The following is a 24,422-nucleotide window of genomic DNA, read 5'->3' on the forward strand; positions in this document are numbered from 1 at the left end:
TATAAATAGCACCTTAGTGATGAGGGGAGAGAGGAAAGGCCACAGAGACACAGAGGAGAAAATCACACTGGAAGAATGAGACACCGTCTCTATCAACGAAAAATGATTTTTTTTTTTATTCATTACAACTTTCTTTACAACTGAAGTCAGAAACAACCAACGTGTGTGCAACACAGCCATGAACATCATTATAGTAGTAAACCCCAAGAGGACCACTAGTACACAGGTCATTTGTGCCTCTTTGAAGCAAGCAACCCATCGCATTTACAAGCTCAAAAACAAAAACAGTATAATAAGAAAACAAGAAACGCATCTTCCAGCCATGTAAGAACTCCGTCATGTTGAAGATCCCCATCAGAAAGCAAAGAGGGAGAGGAAGCCACGCTGTATAAACTAACCGTAGATATGCTAGTGACTATTCGTTAGATACACACACACCGCCCGAGCTTTCTGTACAATTATTATAATACTATACAATACTGTGCTTCATTTACTCTTTTAACACTGAAATGTCACTCAGTCACTCAAATGAGGACAGGATTGCACTTGTCAAATGGGATTATGTGAAATTGTTCCCCTATTCAACAACATTTCTTGATATCGGGACGATGTATGTGAAGCCACAGCGAGAGGCTACTTAGCTTAGCTTAGCCACAGGGGGGGGGGGGGGGGGGGGGGGGAAGCAAGTCTGGCTTCATCCAATTGTAATCTTAGTAGGACCCTTTTAAAGCTCACTGATTAAGGCGTTCTATCTCTAAAACAAGTTGATGGACCCGGGCAGCTAGATCCTTCTTTTTAAATTCTCAAAGCTAAGCTAAGTTGGGCCGTAGCTTCATCTCGACACACAGATTGTGACATTGATCTTGTCATTTGAAACAAAGCAAGTAAGATTTTGTCCCATTGAGTAGAACTAACCAATTTAATTACATTTAATTGTTAAAAATACATATTTAGGTGGGAAAATTGATCACTGAGTAAAATAAAATGAAGATTGCTTTTAAACATGGTTTCAAAAAAATAACAAATACTTTTTATTACCAAGTTGGCTTTTAGGAACATATTTTAGTGAAGATTTGTGCCCGGATGTACTTATACATGAGTGAAAATCAAGTGCAACGCAGTTGGAAATAACAAAAACAATAATAATATATAAACAACATAATATACTGTAGTTATACTGTCTCTCTTTTTGTTCATTATTAACAAACATTATTCTTTAATATCTCTGTATGACTCTTTTAAAAATAGTATCATCATCCAATGTAGGAAAGGGGGTCAGAGGAGAAATCTTGATAGGTCCAATAACTCATGTGAACAGGAGAAAGACAAAAAGACAGCAAAAAGAAGAGGAATAGAGGAAAGATTTCACTGAGGGGAAAGTGCTACAATACAGTATAGGCATTAATATTTTCCCTCTCTCCTACTGGAAACATTCATTTTCAGCTCCTCCCATGAACCTCATACAACAGTTCATACAGTAACGTTGACTTACAGCTTTGTTGGCTCTTATAAACAACAGCACATCTGCTGCTGCTGCTGCATTAAGGAGACCAAACACATGAAACCCTGACTCATTGTGTTACAGTGAAACGTCGTCATCGGAGCTCACAGTCGCACATCTGACCTCAACATGTAAGACGGATGGAAACAAACTGAGGACGACATGCAGGGCTATGAGGCCTCACAGGTCTGACGTTGCACTGAAGTTTCAAACACAGTGTCTGGGAGTGTAAAGAGCCAAGAGATGTGCAACACAAAATGGGCCAACACGCTCCTAAAATACTTGCGAAAAACAATATTTGCCAACATCAGATCCAAATACTATATAATAATCATCAAAATGGTCTCATTTCATTTTATGGACGGTAACTTGATTGAGAAAGAAAACAAACTACCACACGCTTTCAGGAAATATTTGCACCAACAGCTGGGCGATGAGCTATTAATGCACTAGACGCCCTATTAGCTCAAATTTATATTCATCATGCTCTATAACTAACTATGAAGGTAAGCAGCTGCATTGTCTCGTCTTGTTACTGCATCACATATCAAATTTAAGCCTATTTCAAAGTGTCAGACAGCTGCAATAAACGATATACTGTAAATTATAGCAGACAAAGTCGATGCATGGGTAGATATTGAATGAATTCATAAATAAACATTTTATATAAATCAACAAACAAACAAACTATAATAATTAATTATCATCTCCTCCAGCTAAAATATCCAGTCAGCGTACGGAAAAACAATATTGGATAAATACTCTGTTTGGTTACATTAGTCAGTCTCCATGAATGATGGTGTTTTAAATGTGTATTAACACTTTTAATCAGTTTTACAATCTCTCTCAGCTGTATTCTGAAAATCAACTTTGTTTCATCATTGCACTTTTCCTTCTTTTTAAAGAATAAAAGAGGTAAACTGCACTTTTTTTAAACTTGTAACACTAAAATGTGCATTTAAATATCCTAAAAATAAACTGCATGGACCCATTTAGTAGATTTAGTTTTTAGAATATTTAACACGGGTACCTATGAATTAATCAACGTCAAATGAATGAACACAAGGAGCTTTGCTTCTCATGCAGCTCTTATCTGAGTGTAAATATTAAGCTTCATCTGACAGCTGCTCGTATTTGGCGTTGGATCATTAGCTGTGATTGGTGGTTTTTGGTCGTCGTTTTATGTGATTCACGGTAGCGGGTAAGGTCAGAACTGTGTGTGTGTGTGTGTGTGTGTGTGTGTGTGCAGCTGTACACAGCAGGGCCAGCAATGCAGTCGCAGTTTGTGTACGTTCTCGGTGCTCCTACTTCCTCCAAAACGATTGAGAGTGATTAGCTTGCTAATAGATGCCATGTTTTCCCATCTGTCTGGCGCTGTGTGGCGTTACGGATCCCAGTCGTCGTCGTGGTGCTGCGAGGCGATGATGACCACCACGGTGAGGATGGTGCACAGCACAATGGAGGCAATGCCGACTGCCAGGCTGATGAAGGAGAAGTTGCGTGCCTCGCGGGAGGCTATCTCCGCCGTCACCATGTCCCCTCTGGCTATCGCCGTGCGCACCTAAGTGATGCAGGAGGGAAGGGGATGGATGTGTGGGAGAGTGGAGAAACACATTATGTAACAGCAAGATGCAAGAGTGGGAGCAGGAGAGAGTCTGAAACACCATGCATGGATCAATTTCACCGCAGCACAGCCTGAATGTGCAGCAAGAGGCCACTGCGCGCTACATTAACACACCATAACGACATATACAGCTCAGACCAGTGGGTCCATGCCATGTCAGCTCAACTTAACTCAACGCCAGCTGAGCAGGGCCAGAGGAAAAAATCCATTCTGTCCCGTTGCACTGACAATGGGGCAGTTACGTAATGTGGTGTGTGTGCGTGTCGGTCAGGGCGGTCTGCCACTACAGAGGCAAACATCAGGCACCATGGAGGTATGAGAGCCGCCACACTTCACATTTCTGACTTCTCTCTCAACTTTAGCTGTGATGGTGGTGCAGGGTCTTTGTTTATTCTTTGGGGTCGCCAGATTCCTCCTGCCACTTCCTGATTCTGCATTATTCAAAAGTATCAAATACATAGAGCGCCAGGAAGCGTAAGAGACGTCAGAGTCTTGCCTATTTTTTCAGTCTGAGCTAAGATTTTAAATCCAAGCAGCCTCTAAAAACTACAAGCTTAATTTTTACACACAAATTAGTCTGGATATCCACAAGAATATGGTCACTATGTGCACAATGAGCAAAACGCATCCAAGGTGCAGTCCCTCTGTGAGAGTCCCGCTATCATCAAACAAGCTCACCACGTCTAGCAGCTACACTGTTTGCCACGTTCACCTCCTCAGGTCAGCATATTAACAAGCTATTATCACGTGCTGCTAAGGCATGTACTTTTCTGGAAATTACACGTAGGTCAAAATGACTGAAAGATGGTTTTAAAACTCTAAGATCAAAAGATCTGACGAAGGAGCGTTAACCTGCACTGCTTTGATGATCGCAATGATGCCTGTTGGCCAGAAGCAGCAGACGGTGGTGAGCACGGCGATGGGCAGGTAGTCGTGTGGCGGCCGACGGTCCATTAAGGTGATGCTCGGTGGCATTTGCATGGGGTGAATCTGGCCCGGTGGGATCCCTCCCCCGGCCGGCAGGTATGGTTGTCCCTGAACGAGAGAGATGGGAGGGGTGGGGGGGGGGGGGGGCAGTGAGTAAGTACAAGGGCCTTTTAAAACTCCAAAGCAGCTTACGAAACACTTTCCAGTGAAAAGGACACAGGAACAAGGTGACGCCGTAAAGAGGACACAGTTCCTGTCGCATGCATTAAAGAGTCGTGCATTTTTCAATAGCCTCGAATAGTCTAAAACCGTATAATTCATTTGTAGGCACCAGCCTGCAAGATGGTACTGTGCATATTTTGCGTTTGATAGCATTTCCCAAAATCCTCCTCTAGTCCTGTACAAACGAACACATGCACATAAATTATACTGATGGGGATTTCAAATATTAATTTTCATCAAAAGCAACTGGCGAGGAGGAGGAGATTAAACCCAAGCTCTTGTTTGCAATTCAGTGCACTTGATGGTGAGACTCGTGGAAGCACAGAAGCACTTTTGATGGTTTGATGACTAACAATCACACCTTAGTTTCACCACTATCGGTTCACCTGGGTGTAAATGGCTTTATATGCAGAGCTATATAAAAGGTGTTTTACATATATTTTTGAAAAGTGAAGAAAGGAAATCTATTGATGATGTTAAGCACTGGATTCACAATCTGTTCTTGAACCAAAGCTTTGCTTCCTCACTTTAGCTCATCTCAGGTTGCATGTTCCAAAGAACCAAGAGCAGTTCAGCAGTTTATTACGTCATTGTTTCCTGGTAGTTTGGGGTGGGTAGGACATGTACAGTATATGTCCATCTTAACTATCCATCCATCCACACACCTACGGGCAATTTAGAGTTCCCAATCTACCTGATCCCCAGCGCATGTCTTTGGACTGTGGGAGGAAACCGGATAGAACCCACGCAGACACGGGGAGAACATGCAGACTCCACACAGGAAGGCCACTGGGTGGAGTCGGACCCAGGACCTTCTTGCTGTGAGGCTGCCCCATAACATTTTACAATACATTTCCCATATTAAAGCCTGGAAGAATCTAGTGATACCATTTGGAGACACTCCTAAAAGAGACCATACCATTTCTTAACCCTGACCTTTGCACCTTTGCAGCGGCTCGTGTCCTCTTCAAAGCCAACATGCACCCAAGCTAATGGGAAATGTCCACTTTAAATTGCCCGTTGTTTGACCATTTTCTTCAAATCGACCGTAACTGCAGACATAATGAACCCACCCAGTAAAACCATCAAAACGCCTGGTTTCAAGGAAATTCCTTATTACAATCAATTATTTGAGATGATTGAACTCCCGGTTTCTCCATGTTTATCTTCCGGCTGTATTTTCCTGCTCTGAAGATCCAGACCTTTGAGTAGCCTTGATTCGTGTGTCAATGTGTCTCCTGCTTGCAAGTATTATTCAATAAATGTTTCATTATTTCACACTGGTGTGTCGACTAAGAATTCATCTAACATCCGTGATATGCGAAGGAACGAAAGCTGATGTGAAACCTGTGAAAGCTTGAACAGTCTCTGACTCACCGACGCCATGGGGTAGACGGGTACGTAGGCTGTGCAGGGCTGAAGCTGAAGCGGGTAGCCCGGGTGAAGGTATCCCACAGGGGCGTGGGACATGGCCCCCCCCGGGCCCTGGGTCTGGACCGCGTAGCCCTGCGGGGCCCCCTGAGGATTCAGGGGGCCGCAGTGGAACTGTGTTTCTTGGAGGTATCCGTCTGAGCCCGGGGGAGGGGGCGGGGGAGGGTAGTTGGGCTGGTTGCCCGGTGCTGGCTGCATGTTGGGGTGTTGGGGCGCGTTTGGGTCTTGCGGTCCGGAGAGGTACGGAGGAGGCTGCATGGTCTGACGGCCGGAGTCATCGAGACCTGAGAGATGAAGAGAAAAAAAAGCAGTTATGAGTGAAAATGCAAATAGAAAAGCAGGAACAATAAGCGCATGTTATCTAACTCGAGCACCGTGACACAGCGCTCTGCATGTTGAAGGTAGCATCTCCCTGTTGAGGAGGGCGAGAAACAACACCACAGACCACAGCTCGGCAAGACTTCAAACCGAATACAAAAAACGGGGATGCTGTGTAATCTGCGCGCTAATGATGACAGTGATTGACATTTTCACCTGCAGAGAAGAAAGGCCTTTCCCCTCGCCAACGCCTCCCTTCAAGAGTGTTTACCAGCAGTCAGAGACGTGGCATTTCTGAGATGTAAAACTTCATCTGTCTGTCTGATGCATCCTCCGGCTTCTGAACACCCCATGCCTACACGTCTGCTCCCCACGTGTTTGTTTAACATTGAAGATGACTGATGGGGCTTCGTGTTTTCCCAGCAGGTAAGTGGCCCAGAGTGCGGTGATCCACTTTGACGGGACACGAGGAGGGAGGGAAGATGGATGCAGACGAAGAAAACGTGCATTGGGACAAAGGAAGGAGAGCAGGAGGATGTTGGAGAGCACAGCGGCTGAGTGATGAGGGATGACGACTTGTGCTCGGGGACCGGCTTTACATAACAGTCTCCGGCTCTGTCACAAGCAGGAAGTGGACCAGAAACAGACAAGCGGGGAAAGGAGCGAGCGAGGGACACCTTTAGTGACGAGCTCATTGGCCAACGCATGTTGGTGTATCTCCATTTTAAAGCTTCTCAAAATCCAGAGTGAAACGTAAGGAAGAGGCTCGAGAGTGATGGAGTTTAAAATGTGTGACATGAGGGAGTAAAACGTCGGGAACATTGGCTCTAAGCAACACATCCAGCAGGTATGGATGGAGCAGGAATTTCATGTGAAAACAAATAATTCACCAAAAAGCCAAGTTGTAGTTGTATTAGCTGCCAAAATAAAGATTGATGGACGAAGGCCATCAGTATCAACAAAGAGAAATCCAGAGCCATTATTCACAGTAGAATGACCAATTTATACGTTTTTTGAGGTAATCTAACATTTGCTTTTTGCTACTCACTTTTAAGACAAAAACAGCAGGTTGAATGTTAATTGCAGACTATTGTATAATTCCATTAGCGCTGAACTGAACTGAACAAAACAAAACAATAAATGTGAATAGTCCCCCCCCCCCGTCTATAACTTGTGTAACGGCCCATTAGGATCCAGTTAAAATGAGTAGTGGGTGGTGAATCAATGGGTTTAGGATTAACCCTGATAGCAGTATCAAACAGACAATATGGTGCTTTGAGAAAGTGTTATGAAAACTGCAAGAAGTCCTTGAGTACGGAGCCATGGGAAACCCAAATATTATGCAGTTTGTCATAGCTGTGAGCAACATAACTGTATGGACACAGAGACACAGATATACTTGCCTCAGATGACACTAGGACAGCATAGGTAGTACAGATCATATTAGGACCTAACATTTAACTCCTATCGCTGTTATTACATAGGCCTACATTTGTTCGAGATGATTTTATTCATAAAGCCCAAATTTGCCTGAAAGGGGCCCATTAGAGACAGGTGGTATGAGTCACTGGTAGAGAAAAAGGTGATGTGTTTGATATTAAGACATCTGTGGTGATAAAACGATAAGTATTTGCACCTAGTTTGCTCTTTGGTACAGGAAGATTTAACACTGGAGGTTTTCATCTGTTACCAGGTAAATTATCCCCAGTTAGATGGCACCAGCGAGGGGAACCATGACAACTGAGAGAATATTATTAAACGTGTACAATACTGAGCTTTATTGAATTTCAAATGGACTAAAAGCATTCCTCAAACATCTGCCAGTGTTTTAATTGGAATCCTCAGAAACAACATTATACCGAGGCCCAGCTGTTGTTCTTTTAATAGCATCGATAATGGATTCCACATGTTTGATGAAAGTGGGAAGTGCCAACAGGCAGGTGTTCAGCCCGATCTGCAGTATCCCCAGTGTGCGCTGTACATCACCAATGGGAACTTCATGCGTCTCAGTGTGACCTTTACTCCTTACTCGGGCTCCATTGGGCGTTTTAACGCACTAGAACAATGGACGAAAGAAACACAAAATTGTGTTTGTGGGCCTCCACACGTTTAGAATTATTATTAATCGGGGCGGATGAACACGCGCAAGCGGAGGTGTGCACGCGCAAAGGACACCCACATGAGAGGCCTTTCTCTAATGATGACAACGAGACACAGAGGGACGGGAATAATGTCAAGAACCCCTCCAGTGAAGTGGTTAGGTCGCCTGCTATGGACATATGATTCAAAGTTATTTTTTAATTACAAAATAAACTTACAAATATAATCAACTCAAGTCCAACAATGCAACTTTAATCTAGGGATTAAAATAAAAAAGGCCCTGTGATGCTGCGCCCACACCGCGGTGCAGCATCCTATAGAAACAGATAAATAACACGTAGATTCATTGACACCAAGGGGAGCTGGAGGAAAGGACCTCGTCAGCCCGACACATCCGCGCACCAAATGAAGCGATGTCCGCTTCAAAAAAAAAAAACCCTCATTCTTCAATCTCATTGGCGTTGAGTGCCTCAATTAGGTGGCCAATTCGGCTTTACATTGCGCCACACTAAACACAATTTAAATACCTCACCGTGTTTTTCCGACGACATGCCTTCCGAGCTTCTGTCCTCCTTCCTGTGATGTATTTTTACTCCAAGCTGATGCTGGAAAAAAAAGAGAGAAGAAATCCCTCCTTTCGTGCGCGATGATGCAGACTTTTAGTCCAAACAAGCCATCCTCAAGATGCCTTCATCTTCATAAAAAAATGAATTTGTAAAAATGTTAAAAAAAAAACACCCACTGGTTTTATTGCAATAGTGATATCAAGGGTTTCCGTTTCGGTTCCAGCGGTCGGTGCCGTCCTCCGTCTCCGTGCCGCTGGTCGTCTAACGAGGGCTCTCCGGTAACGCGTCGCCGTACACTGAATTAATGACACACAAAGCTCTGGTTGTCTTAAAGTGACAGCCCGGACTGTGGGAACCGTGCGCGCACTGTGCGCGCGCGCGCTGTGCCGGAGCGTCCCATTGCAGCGCGACAAAGAGACGTGTTTCTGTCAGAGATGTACATATATAATATATATAATTATAATATTACATATATATGTTTAGCTCGAGTGGGTTACCGGTGGAGGTAATGAGGAAGGCAGGCAAACAACATGTTTTTAGAATACAGGTTTTTATTACTGTACAATAAATTACAATCCAGACGCGTTCATCTTCATTCCCACATTTTGTACTTTGGTCTGTCGGTTAAAAAAAAAACGCTTCCTTCTCCGCAGTTTTGATGTAAACATTTTTTTTTGTTTAGGCACATACAGACTTGTTTGAGCATATACACCTTCTCTTCACATCGCCCACATGCAGATCCATCTTTCCCACACCTTTGCTGTGAAGATGCACTTGGCTGCGGGCAGATCTCTTCCCGTTCACCCTTACATCTCTCAGTGGGTGTAGAGCGAGGCGGTGAATACGATGTCCCTGCGGATGGCCAGGGACGCCTTCTCCATCTTGCTCCCTAGGACGGAGTCCCCCACAATGCGGGCGGCCTGTCGCACCTCCTTCAGCACCTCGTCCAGGCGCTGGATGCAGCGGACCACCGTGCCCTCCTGGACGTCCGTCAGCTGAGCGATCTCTGCGAACGGCTGGGATGAGGGGAGGAACGGACGCGATATGGTGACATGGTTTATAATGCAACACAAGCAGGAGAAGAGATGATGTGGTAGTTTAGGAGGTAGAATTCCAATAATGCATAATAGTGTAGGTGTCTGGTAACACCCTACGCCTTTCAAAGTCATGCCTCCTCTGAGAGCCAAGGAACTAATCTAGGCATCTTAAAACCAACCGAGCGCCCCTTGAAAGGTGCACATTTAGTCATCCAAACAAAAATGGCATGACCGTAATCCTCACCATGCCTCTGGCCCAGCAGTAGACCACCTCCGTCAGGCCAAACTTGAACTGGCCAACAAACTCCTCAGCTGTCTGTGGTATCCCACATTCCTTCTGCAGCTCTCCAATACGCTTGGCGACTGACAGCACGCGATCGATGCCCTGAAAGAAAAACACAAAAGAGACGCAGAGAGAGTGAGACTTGGGTAAAAAAAAACAAGTTAAGCCTGAAAGAGATTTTAGCGAGCAGCCCTTAAATGCATCACTCTTTTAAACCTCTTGGAGATGCTCAAAAAATCCGTTTTACAAACCGTACCGCGCCACGTCTGTGCTACAGAGCCCGGGCCATCACTAATTCAGACCCTCATAAAGCACTTTCATGTATGAGAGGGCGTCCGCATCGCACACTGACACAGCCCAGGCGTGTTTGACAAGAGACGTATCAGTGAATAAATAAGAGACTGGTGAAGTGCCTTCTTTGTCCTTTCTGCAGGCAGTGTGTGTATGAGGTAACCACTGGGTGGGCCAGTCTGTACAGTATGCCAGTACACACACACACACACACACACACACACGTCATGGATGTCACTCTAATAGCTTTTCACTAGTTACAAACGAGAATGAGATACTTCTCCTTTACCTCCTGCAGTGTGCTGGTAATGTGCGGCTCCACCTGGGTTTTCTGCGTGAATACCAAACAGGACAGCAGGGCGGCGCTCTCCTCGGGCGCCAGCGGGCTCAGGACGTTCTCGAACAGCAGCTCGGTGAGCAGCAGCTCGTGGCTGCTGATCTGACAGGCCACGCGGCCCTTCAGCTGCACCGCCCCGCCGCTGTCCACGTACTGGAGGGACTGCAGCACCTGAGGGAGGCATTAACCCTTATATTCTATGATGGTGAACATGTTTAAAAGTATACCTGCTCAACATGAATTTAGACCATTAGAATTAGGAGGATTATTAATGCATAGGAGTGCATTTCAACCATAGAGATACAAACTCAATTTTCGTCAAATAAGTCGTTTCACAACATGTTATAGATAAGTGCCATTATAAGTACAATTTAAGTGCTACAGTTTGTTAGTGTTTAGTCAAGGTATAGTCTAGTTCTTGAATCCCCTGCAACTATCATTGAGCGATTAGCTAATAAAAGGCAGGAAATGAATCAAGCAAAAATCGGGAGTGCCATTATTAGGGTTAAGTAATTGATGTAGGACTAAACCCTAGTGATACGTACTAGGCAAGATGCAGACGTAAAATGCTAATAATAAATAATTCGTGTGACTTTTGATTCACAATTCAAAAAATAAAACCCTACTATCCAGGAATAGAAAGTTACTTTTTTTAAAAGGATGAACTCCTAACCCCCCCGACAGAAACTGGTCAGGACAGCGAGTCAAATGTCGGATCCAAACCTTGATCCTCTGGTGGTACTCGGGCAGCAGAGACAGAGACTGGTCCGACACCAGGAACAGCAGCCGGTCCAGCTCCTCCTGCACTTTCATCCTCTCCTCGACCCGAGCAAACTGACACAAACACGCACACATGTACAGGCCTTACTTGACCGGAGTCTACAACAGCGGGACTCCAGCACTTGACCTGAATTCAGTGCAACAAAAAAGAAACCCAAGACAGGAAAGCACTGCCTGTTGTCGTCTCATCGCCAGCACCGAGCTCTTTGGTGTGAACGTTACATAAATCCACTGAGGCCAATTACGTATACGAACAGTTTGCATTATCCACCAGTTTAGAATACTAGCAATGCTTCGTATGGACACAAGAACGTGTGATAGGAGACAGTGTTACTGCGAATAAGAGCTTGGTATTTTGCAAAGCAACATGCTGCAGCCGCGAGGGAGCAGCAGCGCAGAGCCTATACGGTTAATTATAGAAAGAGCCGGCTCTGAAGCTTGCATCTTATCTCCTCAACAAGGCTGCCATGGAAGACGGGATGCACAAACGCAAAAAAAGCAGAATTCCTGTGGCGGAGTATGATGTTACTATCGTGAAACGAGAGGTTGGATTGATTGAAAGATAAAGGGGAACTGATGCCGTGAGAAATCAGAAGAGGCATCAAAAGAGGGTCGGTTGTCTCATACATTATGTAAGTGTGGGATGTTAATCTGCTGCAGAAATACGCAATCGCTGCACAAAGAATTGTATTTCCTTATTGAACTAATAGTGTGATGAAATGCCTCCTCATTTATCTGCAAAGTCAATCAGAAAAAGGTCCCTTTTTTTTGTTTTCATTGCGGTTAAACCACTCAACACACACCTGCTCTGCAAACGTGGGCGAGTGGATGCAGTTGAACTCTCTGAGGCTGGTCTGCAGCACACGCAGCCTTATGGAGTCCTCCACCACGTCAACACTCTTTAACTGGAGGTCGTTCACGGGGTCCAGGGCTGTAATGCCGTGGGGGTTGGCCTCGGCCAATCGCAGGAGCTCCTGGGTCGCCGTGGAGATGGCTTGGCCAGGGGGGTCGAGTCTGAGGGTCGAAAGGAAGAAGGACAAGATAACTGGCAGTGCTTGGTGGTCTGACGGGTTTTCCAAGAAAATAAACTTCGACGGATGCCAAAATCCGATAAAAATACACAATCTTACAAGGTAGAAAATCAACAAATCCTTTGTAGATGGTTTTCATTTTGCATACGAGCAGTGTTTGTTTAAAGACCTGACGTTTCCTCGTGAATGAACTAAAGTCACAATCACACGATGCATTGTATGTTTTTATTTCTAAATAAAGACATCAGCCTCGCTCGCTCTCTCACCTGAACCGTGGCTGCTGCCTCTTGCTGTAGTTGTCGATGATCCTGTCTGGAATCACCTTGAGGGTTTTCACTGTGATGGCTGAAATGTCCTGAAGTTTCAACTTCTGCACCGTGTGGCTGCAAGGGCCTGACAAACACAGAAGGCGCGAGGGAACCACGTGCTGTGAATTCTTCTGCATTCACACACGCTGCGCGGTGAAATGAAAAGGCTGAAACGTACATGTGCTTCATGTCGACCAACCAACCTTCAGGTATGAACAGAGCCGTGTTGTAGAGGTGAGGGAAAGCCTTGTTGTTGTTCCCTCTTCCGTCCTCTTCCTCGTTGCCCTTCTCGCAGGTGACTAGAGCTGTGAAGGTGCGGTTCACAGCGTCACTCGACACCTGGCGCGGACAGGAGACGCCGGGTGTAAGAACCAGGGACGTGCCTCACAGTCTGAGGACGTGAAATCTAAACTCCCTGCAGGTGTGAACGTCTTTGCTTTTGTGTGTCAGCTCCAAGAAAGTTGCTGGATATGAGCTACGACCATACTGGGTGTCGTCTACTAGAGGGAGAGTTTTACAATTAATCACTGGAGACTTTGATTAACAAAAAATTAATATCTGCTTCGTTTTCTGTGGTGAGAGGTATCATATTTTTCTTTGCTCCTCTTTAAATTTAGGAACGTTAACCAGGCTAAACTCTATGGTTAATTGATTCCATATTAATGTCTGGGGGGATAAAGGCAAAAAACTACAGAAGTAACCACTTACAAAATGTTGTTAAAAGAAAAGAAAAAGAATGATATCGAAACAAACCATCAGACTTGAGTAATTTCTTTCGATCTTTGCTATTTAGTATTTACTGCAGCCACCTAAAGCACGTCTAACAGCTGGATAAAAGATGGAAAAAAAATAAACTGCTTTATTTAGAACAGTACTGCAGTATATTTCCCACAGCAGAAATAACAGTATGTTGCTTTAAATGTCCCTATAATACAAAATAGTCATTTCAAGCTTGGATTCAGCCGAGCAGGCTTCACTAACAGCATATTAGAAAGCAGTGACCTGTGTGTGTACAGAGAGATGACCGGTCATTTCCTCATACTGCTGCTACTCATCAACCATCATGAAAAACACACCCACACACCCACAAACACACACACACACACACCCACGTACCTGGAGGATAACTCCCAGAGCGTTGAGATGCTGCTTGTTGTTCACCACCACAACGCGGCCCACAGACAGCGCTTTCAGCCCGTTGACGGACTCCAGGATAGCGCACTGAAGACAGCAGGAAAGAAATGTAGCCAGCGACAGTCCGCTGTACGCGTGTGATCTTTGTTGTGTGTGTGTGTGTGTGTGTACCTGGAGGGCCTCGGTGGTGGTTCGTAGCTCCGTCACCGTGTGGTAGTACGGCAACATGTCCGACAGCTGGCCTTCGGTGTCCAGAGGAGGTAGAGAAGACACCATCTGCTTCAGCTTGCTGATCCTCTTCTCGTGGGACTACGGGAGGAAGACGGGAGGAAGTTGTCACATTCGTCGACTGTCGCGGCTTGTGAGCGATTCAAGACAGAGGAGCGAGGACGACAGTCTGTTGCGTGTATATTTTTTACATTAACTTACATCGACTGTTTCACGATAAACCTTAATTTCTGATTACACCCGTGGTGTCCCTCTACCTGAGTGTCCCTGTGGCTCTCAGAAAAGCTGCGCCTCATCATGTCGGTGACGCGCAGGGCTTCGACCCGCAGCAGGTTGAGGATCATCGTGTAGGTCAGTCTGAACTGGGACTGGAGGATGGTTGGTTTACCCTGAGCAGGACAGAGGATGATGTCAAGAAATAAAAACGCTAGTACAGTACTAAAACTTCTCTGACTCATCCATCTGAAATCATTGCCAGGATCAGTTGGCTGGTAGTTTGGGTCTTTACACAGGAATGTTGAATAAGGACAGATAGGTACTATTTTTATTTAGTTTTCCTGCAAATCGGTGTAATAAAAACTATTCCCTCACATTTAAATCAATGTAAAGAGAATTGGAAAATAAATGAGCACTATATGTGCAAAGGACCCTTTCAAACATCATAAATGGGACATTTTGAATTTCCGGTTGTAAACTCGGACCAAAATGTGATATAATGTTTATAGCAATCCGATAAAATTACTTTTACGTTTACACATTCATACATTTACATTCAAATGAAGGCAAATGATTTCTGTCCATGAGCACATTGACATCCAAACGTTCCTCCCCATGTGAAAGCTAATTAAAATAGCAATTACCCAACATGCAACACTTTCTTTTAAAGATAGACTAAATGAAATGGAGCTGAAAGAAATGATGCATATTATGGTATAGTATTATTATCACATCAAATTACGTAATAAATAAACTCATGCGGCAGGTGAACGCTGAAACATAAAGAGCCTCACCAGCATCATGACGTGCAGATCCGCCATCTCGTGAACTCCGGCTTTGCACAGGATGATGACGGTGCCCGTGGCGTCCAGACCTCGCCGGCCAGCTCGGCCTGCCATCTGAATGTACTCACCTGGAGGCACGAGGACACAAAAAGAAACGCTGGCACTGTTGTTGTTGTTTTCCCTTCACCCCCTGGGATGAAAGAACATAATGCGTTGTCTCAAATTAAAAAGAAAGGGGTGCAGACGGAGAGTTTCAAACCTGGCAGCAGGTTTCTAAAGCCGGTCCCGTCGTGTTTCCTGATGCTGTCGAACACCACAGTCCTGGCCGGCATGTTCACTCCCATAGCAAACGTCTCGGTGGCAAACAGCACCTGGGAGATGAAGAGGAGATTCCCTTGTAATTAGAAGTTCATCTTAAAGGAGCATACATTTTTAATTGTGTTTCACAGTGCTGGTGTCAGAGTTCTTCCCTCCTAACGTTACTTACTTTTACGAGACCTCGTGAGAAGAGCATCTCGATGACCTCCTTCAGGATCGGCAGGATCCCGCTATGATGGACTGCTATTCCCCTCTTCAACAGGTCCCTCATGACCAAGATCTAAACATGGCATTAGTACGAGTTAGCATCACATTGTCTGGTTGACTTCATTGCCATGTTCTGTAACATGAACCTGCGGGAGCTGTCTGAACCAATTGATCATCAAATATTGATAGATTTTTTTATTTTAAACATCCCTTCACATTAAAAGCGGCGGGGCTGAGCAGATTGTTCTAGACCTGAGGCAGCTGTCTGTCTCCTCCCCGGAGGCGACTCAGGCTCTTCTGGAAGAAAGAGTGAATCTCGGCCTTCTCTATTGAGGTAGTCATGTCCATTGAATCCAGCGATCGAGCGTTGTCGTCACACCGCGTCCGCGAGAAGGTGAACGCGACGACCGGCGTCTGCTGCCGCTTGGACAGGAAGTGCAGGAGAGTGAGCCACACCGATCGGTCCTGGAGGGGGGGGGGAAATGCGGTGACGGCTGTCAGAATACCAAAAAGCAGTGAGGTGGGGGCGAACGGAAGGGGGGGATTACCTGACTAGCCGTGGTGTTGTGAGAAGTACTTTTTGTGCCAAACGATTGGGCGTGTTTGCTGGTGCGCTCCTTCTTGGCATCGACAGCTGCGTAGTACCTAAACACAACGTCCTCTATGGTGAGATGGCGCACTCCACTAGAGCAACAACCATCCACTGGGGCCATTGCACAACTTTTTGGTCGTACCCTTTAGTGAGAAAGTTTCCTGTTGCGTCCATGAGCAGGTGCATCTCGTTCTGAGTCTTGGTGCTGTTGCCGGTGTACAGATGATGCTCTAAAGGCACAGGTCTCTTCATTGTGCTGATCACGTAGATGTGCTTCTTCTTTATCCGACTGGGATTAACAAAAGGGATTTGGAGACAAGGAAGGTGTTCAAAAGACACAGAAATCCAATTGGTAAGAGCAATGTGGCTCTTATTTTGACAAATTTCCCCTAAAATCAAGTGCACCTACCCAATCCACTCGCTAAACTCCACAGCATTGGGCACCGTGGCGCTGAGGAGAATAATGCTGACGTGATCGGGGAGCATGATCAAAACCTCCTCCCACACCACCCCTCTCTGAGCGGCAAAAGAAGACAGAATAACAGTTACTCTTTAAACGGGGGAAACATGATAAATGAAAGATTTGGGTTTCCTTTCCTGACCTCGGCATCGTTGATGTAGTGAACCTCGTCAAAGATCACCCACTCCAGGTCCCTGATGACCTCTGAACCGTTGTAAAGCATGGACCTGAAAGAGAGAAATATACCTTGACAAAACTATTCTGATTTGATTAAAAAACATGAACATTAATATCTGTAACAGCCCGAGGACCTGAGGATCTCAGTGGTCATGATGAGACACGAGGACTCGGGACTGAGCTGGACGTCGCCCGTCAGGAGGCCCACATCTCCAAAGGTGGTTTTAAAGTCTCTGAACTTCTGATTGGACAGGGCTTTGATGGGAGAGGTGTAGATGGTCCTTTGAAAGGAGGAAAAAAAAATGTTGACCCCGTTAGGACGATTGGGACTTGGGAAATATTCCAGTAAGACTTCAAAAGGCATCTTTGACTCAAAGTGCGTCTAGCTGCATGATGGTGCAACCACACGGACTGCGAGGGCGAGGGGAAAATGAATTTGCGCCAACCAATACACACCTTGTCATGTGTTTCTGTGAGAGGGCGATGGCGTATTCGGCCACCACTGTTTTGCCAGCTGACGTGTGTGCGGCTACAAACACAGACTCGTGAGCCTCCAGCTTCAGCACAGCCTGTTTCTGGAAGACGTCCAGCTCAAACGGCCACTGGAGCAGAGAAACAAATCAGTTGTCACAGGACGCTCAGCAGGTTCTCATGTGATGATTCACGACGCATTCAGAGAAAATACAAATAAATAAGTGATACCGTAAGGGGTGACAGGTAAGTGATGTTTCTAAGAAACAGACAAATCATGTCTTTTAACAAGATCATTTCTGGAATATGAACCTTAAATGCTGGGTTGGGTATCCGTTTATAGAAATCATCGCAGGGTGCGTTTATGTTGACAGGGATGGCCCACTTCTCATTTTCATCTGGGTTCTCTGTTGGCTTTGATTTGTCATCTTTGCCGCTCTTTGACAGAGTTGAGGATGACACAACATCCTGAAAGCAGAGGAGGAGAAGCAGATCTCAGTGCATTTAATTTTTAGCCGAAGGCATAGTTGGAATTTAGGAAGAATGTAAGAATATTAGTTTTACTGAGGTTCAAAAAAAAGTAGCACTGCATTACACAGATTATTTCAAAGATTTTCAGCTTGCACACTAGGTTTCTGCAAAACCATCTCATCAGACAAACAATAACTTTAACTGTATATATTCTGATAACCGACACAATTTAATAAAAAAAAGATACACCATAAATATGTAAAAATATTTGCAGCTTTTTTGTTTTTAGTCTGTATTAGTTTATTTTTGTGGACTGTATTTCCATCCTTTTCGTTTTCTTTTGGTGCATTATGTTCTAATGTTACCTTTGTAGTCTCATCACAGAAAAATCAACCACTAAAAAGACTCCATGTCACCAAAGCTCTTTTCAAAACTACTACATTGAAGTAATATAACACATGAATGAATTTCATCTTTGTTATTTCCACAGTGACACCATACCAATATATATATATATATATATATATATATATATATATATATATATATATATATATATATATATAGACAGGTTTGTCTTCAGACAGAAGACAAACGGAATCACCTTCATTCCCAGGTCTTCAAGGCTGTTGGTTCTGGGTAATTTAGGAGCTTCCTCTTTTTCTTTGTCCTCCTCCATCTCTTCTACCACAGGTTGCAAGACAGGTATGTCCTCCAATGTGGAAAGGAGGGACATGAGGTTGACCTCTGCTTTTGCTATCTTGGCCTCTTTAGGATATACATTAACAAAAGAAAATGATTATAATCATCATAAAAGCCCTGTAGAATGTTTTTTTACATTTACAAGGTGTGGTTTCCAACCTTTGTCAGTGAAATCCATCCCAGCTTTAAGTCCAGGTGGAACTCTAAGTAAATCTACAAGGAAAAGAGACATAATTCAACCATAAAGAGATGAAATAACAACAAAAGTCTCAACTAATATGTGAACACAATTAAAGAAAAGAATAAACACCATTCTCAAAGTCTACGTCCTCCTCCAGATCAGATCTCTTCTTAATTTGCTCCAGAGAAAGCTCCTCCATTCCACCTGGGAAAATAACCATAGCAAAAAAAATATATTAAAAGACAAAGTGAAAATACTTACAAGACAAAAGGCTTTGAATGAATCTATCTCACCAGGGTGGAAAGGGTAGTTGGTGTTGCTTCCTCGAAGGCTCTCCGAAGGAGGCCCGGGTTGACGTTGTAAGGAAAGAGAGTTCTTTGCGGACAGGCCAGTGTTCTCCAGTAACACCTGCACATAAAAATAGAGACCATTAGAAACAACAAACCCGGAAAATAACACAATGAATGACACGTTCTCATGAACTGTAATGGAAGGTTATAAAACAACAGATTCTCATTAAGATAACTTATGTTAGTTGTATGCTCTACATAAATACCTGAAAAGAGTAAAACATACCTGGCACAATTTTCCAAAGAGCAAGTTTACAAATTGAAATTCCGTTTGTGATTTAACAGACACAACCCAAATATATTCAGCTCACATCTGAGAGGGAGCCAGTATTCACTAAAGAATGAAAAACCCTTACTTTTTTCCTAAAAAGAGTTGTGAACAGTAAAGTACAGTGGGCAGAGTGGGTCGGGGTGCTTGTCATCTACCTCTGTGAAGTCCAGCAGCATCCCTGTCGTTGGATCTCTGACAACAGAGATGCCAGAGTGAAGGGCTGAGTGAGCGCAGTTGATTAAAGAGTCGACATTAACTTCTCTTTGAGCCACCCTGGTGAAGACGACAACACAACAAATAGGTTTCCTTTAAATACATATGGTTGTTTAAATAAATCCAACTAAAATCTATTGATTGACTAATCAATCTGCAATATCTAAAAGTCACTTGTTATAAATAAATCTTTACTGTATCTAATCAGGATTGGTTAGAATTGTGTTACTTGTTTTAAATACTGATACTGCATTTTATTTAGAAATCATCACTTATATTTTTCATTAAAGATGAGACCTTAGAAAAGAAAAAGTTATTTATTAATTCTAATAATAATAATATCATATTTTTCTTTACATCTAATTTCTGTTTGATTTGTATAATTATCTTTTACGATTTATGGTTTCCAGAAAAGCAGGGAATTCTTAGAGCGTCTCTGAAGCACATTGTTGCGTGATCTCCAAATTAAATCAATTATTTAAATAGTCAAATTGTCCACAAGCCATAATGAAATTTCAGGAATACGTACTTGAGAAACTTCTGAAAGGCAAGGTCTGTGTCATGTATTGGAAGCCAGGCAGCATCCCTTAAAAACTGTTTTTCCACCTCTTTCTCCAGGGTGAGGCTGGTGGGAGGAAGCCCATGGGGGAGCTGTAGGTGCATGAGATCAGATATTCAGCAGATGCACACTGTGTTATATACCAGGTTAAACTCATACATTGCACATTCATTTACGCAATTTGACCACAGGATTACTGTCAATTATTAACAGTGTGTATTGATTCAAAAGTATCTTATTTGAGTGAAGTATCATATGTATAAACCACAAAAGGCACAGATACATCAAAATGTTATTAGTGGTGCAGAATTGTAGTAAATGTCCACTAACCGTGTTCTGTGGAAGTAAAGGCTGGTCCGGAGAGGGGTGTGTGATGAGCTCGAACCTGCCAGAGCATCCCATCTCCAGCAGGGACAGCGGCAGGTCCATGGGGCCCGGAGGGGGCACATCTGCAGGGCCGAGCGGGGCACCACACAATGAGCATCAATGCACTTAACAATCACAACAAAGGTAGTTCACTGTGCAGGCACGAAGAAGCGCCCAATGCAAGCTATATTGCTGCCATAACTATTTAATTGACAGTGCGTGTTAAAGAAAGACTGCGCATACATTGATAGTATTGGTAGTATACCAGTATTGGGGAATTAACGTAGGGAAAGATGTAGCGTTAACATACAAGCCATGGGGCGGCTGAGGGTTGAACTGATTGACAGCTAACTGCCCCGTTAGCTACGTACTCGTTACGCTAGCGAGCAGTGTTAGCAAGAGGAAGCGAATGCTGATACAAACATGTGGACGCAAGCTGGCATTTCATTTAAAAAAGCTACAACTTACTTATTCTATTCATGTCCCCACTTACGAACGAAAGCTAAAAGTTGTTCCCAACTGGTCGCGTCTTTCGCCTCGGAAGTTGACAGAATTGAAAGCGGAAGTGGCTACTAAACTAGCTTTAGCGAAAATAGAAAGCTGCGATGGAAATCATACAAAATAAACAGAAAACGTATTACAGCGTTTTACTCTTGAGTGATTTCATTTTTTTGCGTTGCTAAATGTTTTCATTATTGTCACAAAAACACGAACGCGACCAGCAGCTTCTACGTCATAGACACGCGTCGGTGTTTTCGGTTGAGACGCCACTGTTTCAGATTGTTGAGTGAATGGTTTAGATATAAGCAAATAACTGTTATTTAAGTTAATTTCAAGAGGCTGCGCATCCTTTTTTGGTTATTGTGGTAGGTTGATATTTACATTTTATATGGTTCAAATGTAATAACAAGGTACTTGTCTTTTGGAAGGCAGTCGGGTTTGGACACTGTATTAGCCTTCCTTGGCTAACAGCTGTAAACGTGATAAAACATTTGTAAAGCCTTTCTTGTGCTACTACAGTCGCATTTCTTACTAGCTGTTAATACATTTGTCTGCATTGCAGCTTTTTTTCATCATGGTAGTATTTCCAAATTCACTGACCGAAGAAGAAGAGGCTCTGCAGAAGAAATATGCTAAACTCAAGAAAAAGGTAAATAAACGGTCAGTTTCCATCACATGGCATAACTTTAAATATTGATGTAGTCACACAGTCGCACACAAAGATTTTAGACAGTTTGTGTAAAGAAGTGTGACAATGTTGTGTGATGACACCTGATTTAATGCCATGTGTTGAATTTATCATTGATGGAGCGATATCATATAGAGGACCAGATTGAAACAAAGTAATGTGTTACCAAACCTTCTAACGTGTCTGTTCAGAAAAAGGCGCTGCATGCCTTGAAGAAGCAGAGTTCAACTAACCAGACAAATCAAAGTGGATTGAAACGGAGTAAGTGATTTTGACTTAATTTAAATGTACTTTAGGATTCGTCTTATTAGAAATACACTTAGTGTTTACTCTTTCACATCACCAATCACTTTATACAAAGAATGATTGTAGGTAGAAATATGTCCTGTTCACAACGATTGACGAAAGCAAATAAAGATAACCACTACTTCACACTTTCCTTCGTAACAGCTTTGTCGGACCAGCCTGTTGTTGACACGGCAACGGCAACAGAACAAGCAAAGATGCTGATCAAGACGGGTGCCATCAGTGCCATTAAGTCGGAGAACAAGAACTCAGGCTTTAAACGCTCTCGAATGCTGGAAATTAAACTAAAGGTGAGCTGACATTCCTAAGACTGTGTTGTTTCAGCTTTTTTCCTGCTTCTTTCTAATTTTGGCTCCATCTGACACAGGACCCTGAGAAAGGCCAGATTCCGGCTTTCTTACCGTTCCAAAGGAGTGTTTCAGCAGATGAAGAACTACCTGAGGTATAGTGGAAATATGTACGATATGTATGTGTCTTTGTTGAGCAGAAGCAAATGCCGCTATTTTTGTGAGTAGTGTTAAAAAGGCACATATCCTACATGTGCACTTCACATTTGCATATTTGAAGGTTCAAAAGAAATGATGGAGAACGTTGCCATGCTTTAAGTTGAAGTCAAATAGACCTGCTTATGTTGCCATTTTTTTCTTGTAGTCTGGAAAAAGAGCCCAAAGGAAGTCTCTTTATGAGAGGTAATGTTGCAAAAGCACACAACAAATAAGCAAAATAATCTGTTTAATTCACTAAGTATCCGTAGCTGTAACATTTCACCTGTGTGACCCCTGCAGCTTTGTCAGCTCCAAAGACCGATACCGGGATGAGGAGGAGGGAGGCGGCGCGTCGTCCAGCCGTGAAATGGGCCGTGAAATGGACCGAGAGAGAGAGCGAGACCACGACCGAGAGCTGGATAGAGAGCGGGAAAGAGACAGAGACAGAGAGCGGGAAAGGGATAGAGACCGAGACCGAGACCGGGACCGGGAAAGAGACAGAAGCAGAGACCGAGACCGAAGCAGAGACAGGGACCGGGACCACGATAGGGACCGGGACAGAGAAAGAGATGCACCGTTCAGACGTAAGTGACCAACCCAGGAAAAATCCTCAGAGAAGCATTTATCAGTTGAAATGGATGCCGTCCTACTGGGGATGTAGTGTGGTGGTGAGTGCTGGATCACATGCATTATTTTCCCTCTGTATCCTATATTTTTATTCCCAGGGTCAGATTCACACCCAGAGCGCAGAGGGGTACGAAAGGGAAATACGGTGTACGTGTACGGCTCTGGGCTCAGCGAGGAAAACCTGCGCTCCTCTTTCTCTCAACATGGAAGCATCATCGACCTCTCCATGGACAACCCACGCAAGTATGGAGTCTTCAAACAACTCTGTGTGAAAACATTGGTCATCCGACTGTTATGAATGTGTTGCTTTCCCATTACATACACTAGGCTGTCTTCACCTGCTTCTTTTTCCTTTTCTAATACAATTCTGCCTTTTTTCACTTTCTAGTTGTGCATTCATTACTTTTGAGAAGATGGAATCTGCAGACCAGGCTGTCGCTGAGGTTGGTGCTATCCTTTTGTTTGGTGCTATTCCTCTTGTAATGATACAGAAGCTCCCAAAATGGTTCTACAAACATGCAACATAGATGTGATTTATCACATTTAACTCATTTAATATAATTGTTTTGTCAAAGCAGTTGGTCTATCCCAATCAGAAGTACTTTTTTTCTGGTATATGTAATATGGCAAATTTTCCAAATCTAATATGGTAATATAATGAGTTGAAGCCATTTGTTCAGTTAGGGTCAGTTATCAATTATCGCTTGACTCGAGTGTGATTGCTGTGTTTTCCAATGACCAATAAGTCAAGTGTAAAAGGAAGGAATCCGCACTGTTTTTGTCTCACAGTTAAACGGGGCCATGGTGGGAGACGTTCATGTCAAAGTCAGCATTGCCAGGAAGCAGCCCATGCTAGATGCTGCTACTGGGAAATCAGTGTGGGCTTCACTGGGTAAACACACTGCTCTCTATTGTTTATTTTGACGTTGACCTGTGTGTGCGTGTGCGTGCGTGCGTGGATTAACTTTCTGCATCTCTCTTCTTTGGCAGCGGTGCAGAACAGCACCAAAGGCTCCTACAGAGACAAGAGGAATCAAGTCGTGTACAATGAAGATTTCTTGACTGAAAAAAAATAGTTTTTTTATTTTGACAGGTTGATTTTCACATTTTGGTTTTTAATGATGTAAGCCAGATATTTAATCTTAGTTGCGTGATGAATAATAATCATGTAGTCTTGGTTGGTATTTGATGCTGCGTGGCTCTTTCAAGTAAGAGATAAGCTTCTGAGCTCAATAAAGTGTATGCACCAAACAACAAATAGGGCCTAATGCATCATTTAGTCCAATGGGTATGTATTTATTGTTTATCAATAGAAAAGCTATAGAAAATGTGTTAACTGTGTGGTTCTAAAATTTCCA

The 24,422-nt window shown here is 43.7% G+C and overlaps 3 protein-coding genes across 3 annotated transcripts; 1 reads left to right on the forward strand and 2 right to left on the reverse strand.

Moving 5' to 3' along the window:
- Positions 1-86: 86 nt before the first annotated feature.
- On the reverse strand, positions 87-9,015 carry prrt1 (proline-rich transmembrane protein 1). Its single transcript, XM_037474067.2, has 4 exons — positions 8,656-9,015; positions 5,652-5,989; positions 3,978-4,160; positions 87-3,062 (listed from the first exon to the last, which is right to left on the reverse strand). The coding sequence occupies exons 1-4, from the start codon at positions 8,672-8,674 to the stop codon at positions 2,886-2,888; spliced, it is 717 nt and encodes a 238-aa protein (XP_037329964.1). The 5' UTR covers positions 8,675-9,015; the 3' UTR covers positions 87-2,885.
- Positions 9,016-9,230: 215 nt separating this feature from the next.
- On the reverse strand, positions 9,231-21,104 carry skic2 (SKI2 subunit of superkiller complex). The gene is made up of 29 exons (XM_037473986.2): positions 20,926-21,104; positions 20,422-20,540; positions 20,062-20,183; positions 19,475-19,592; positions 18,992-19,106; positions 18,828-18,902; positions 18,677-18,730; positions 18,420-18,583; positions 17,657-17,812; positions 17,330-17,475; positions 17,008-17,154; positions 16,839-16,923; positions 16,646-16,752; positions 16,379-16,525; positions 16,193-16,289; positions 15,897-16,109; positions 15,607-15,717; positions 15,379-15,490; positions 15,129-15,247; positions 14,376-14,507; positions 14,062-14,199; positions 13,873-13,977; positions 12,960-13,095; positions 12,715-12,841; positions 12,221-12,431; positions 11,361-11,471; positions 10,590-10,808; positions 9,971-10,111; positions 9,231-9,705 (listed from the first exon to the last, which is right to left on the reverse strand). Exons 1-29 carry the CDS (start codon positions 20,936-20,938, stop codon positions 9,505-9,507), a joined length of 3,741 nt encoding a protein of 1,246 aa, XP_037329883.2. The 5' UTR covers positions 20,939-21,104; the 3' UTR covers positions 9,231-9,504.
- An 86-nt stretch (positions 21,105-21,190) lies between these two features.
- Positions 21,191-24,419, forward strand: nelfe (negative elongation factor complex member E). Its single transcript, XM_037473991.2, has 11 exons — positions 21,191-21,323; positions 21,521-21,607; positions 21,838-21,907; positions 22,097-22,242; positions 22,320-22,394; positions 22,604-22,641; positions 22,738-23,021; positions 23,163-23,307; positions 23,453-23,507; positions 23,854-23,956; positions 24,055-24,419. Exons 2-11 carry the CDS (start codon positions 21,533-21,535, stop codon positions 24,138-24,140), a joined length of 1,077 nt encoding a protein of 358 aa, XP_037329888.2. The 5' UTR covers positions 21,191-21,323; positions 21,521-21,532; the 3' UTR covers positions 24,141-24,419.
- The last annotated feature ends 3 nt before the right edge of the window (positions 24,420-24,422 follow it).

Source organism: Pungitius pungitius, chromosome 17 (genome assembly GCF_949316345.1).
Source record: "Pungitius pungitius chromosome 17, fPunPun2.1, whole genome shotgun sequence".
Lineage (NCBI taxonomy): Eukaryota > Metazoa > Chordata > Actinopteri > Perciformes > Gasterosteidae > Pungitius > Pungitius pungitius.

Coding starts and splice junctions, on each gene's coding strand:
- prrt1 (XM_037474067.2), bottom strand. Junction 4,161..5,651: donor CCGTCTACCCCATGGCGTCG/GTGAGTCAGAGA, acceptor TCTCTCGTTCAG/GGACAACCATACCTGCCGGC. Junction 3,063..3,977: donor CGATCATCAAAGCAGTGCAG/GTTAACGCTCCT, acceptor TGCATCACTTAG/GTGCGCACGGCGATAGCCAG.
- skic2 (XM_037473986.2), bottom strand. Junction 19,107..19,474: donor TGCTGCTGGACTTCACAGAG/GTAGATGACAAG, acceptor TTTTATGTGCAG/GTGTTACTGGAGAACACTGG. Junction 12,842..12,959: donor GGCTCTGTTCATACCTGAAG/GTTGGTTGGTCG, acceptor TGTGTTTGTCAG/GCCCTTGCAGCCACACGGTG.
- nelfe (XM_037473991.2), top strand. CDS start 21,533: ATGGTAGTATTTCCAAATTCACTGACCGAAGAAGAAGAGGCTCTGCAG. Junction 22,642..22,737: donor AGGAAGTCTCTTTATGAGAG/GTAATGTTGCAA, acceptor TGACCCCTGCAG/CTTTGTCAGCTCCAAAGACC. Junction 23,022..23,162: donor AAGAGATGCACCGTTCAGAC/GTAAGTGACCAA, acceptor TTTTATTCCCAG/GGTCAGATTCACACCCAGAG.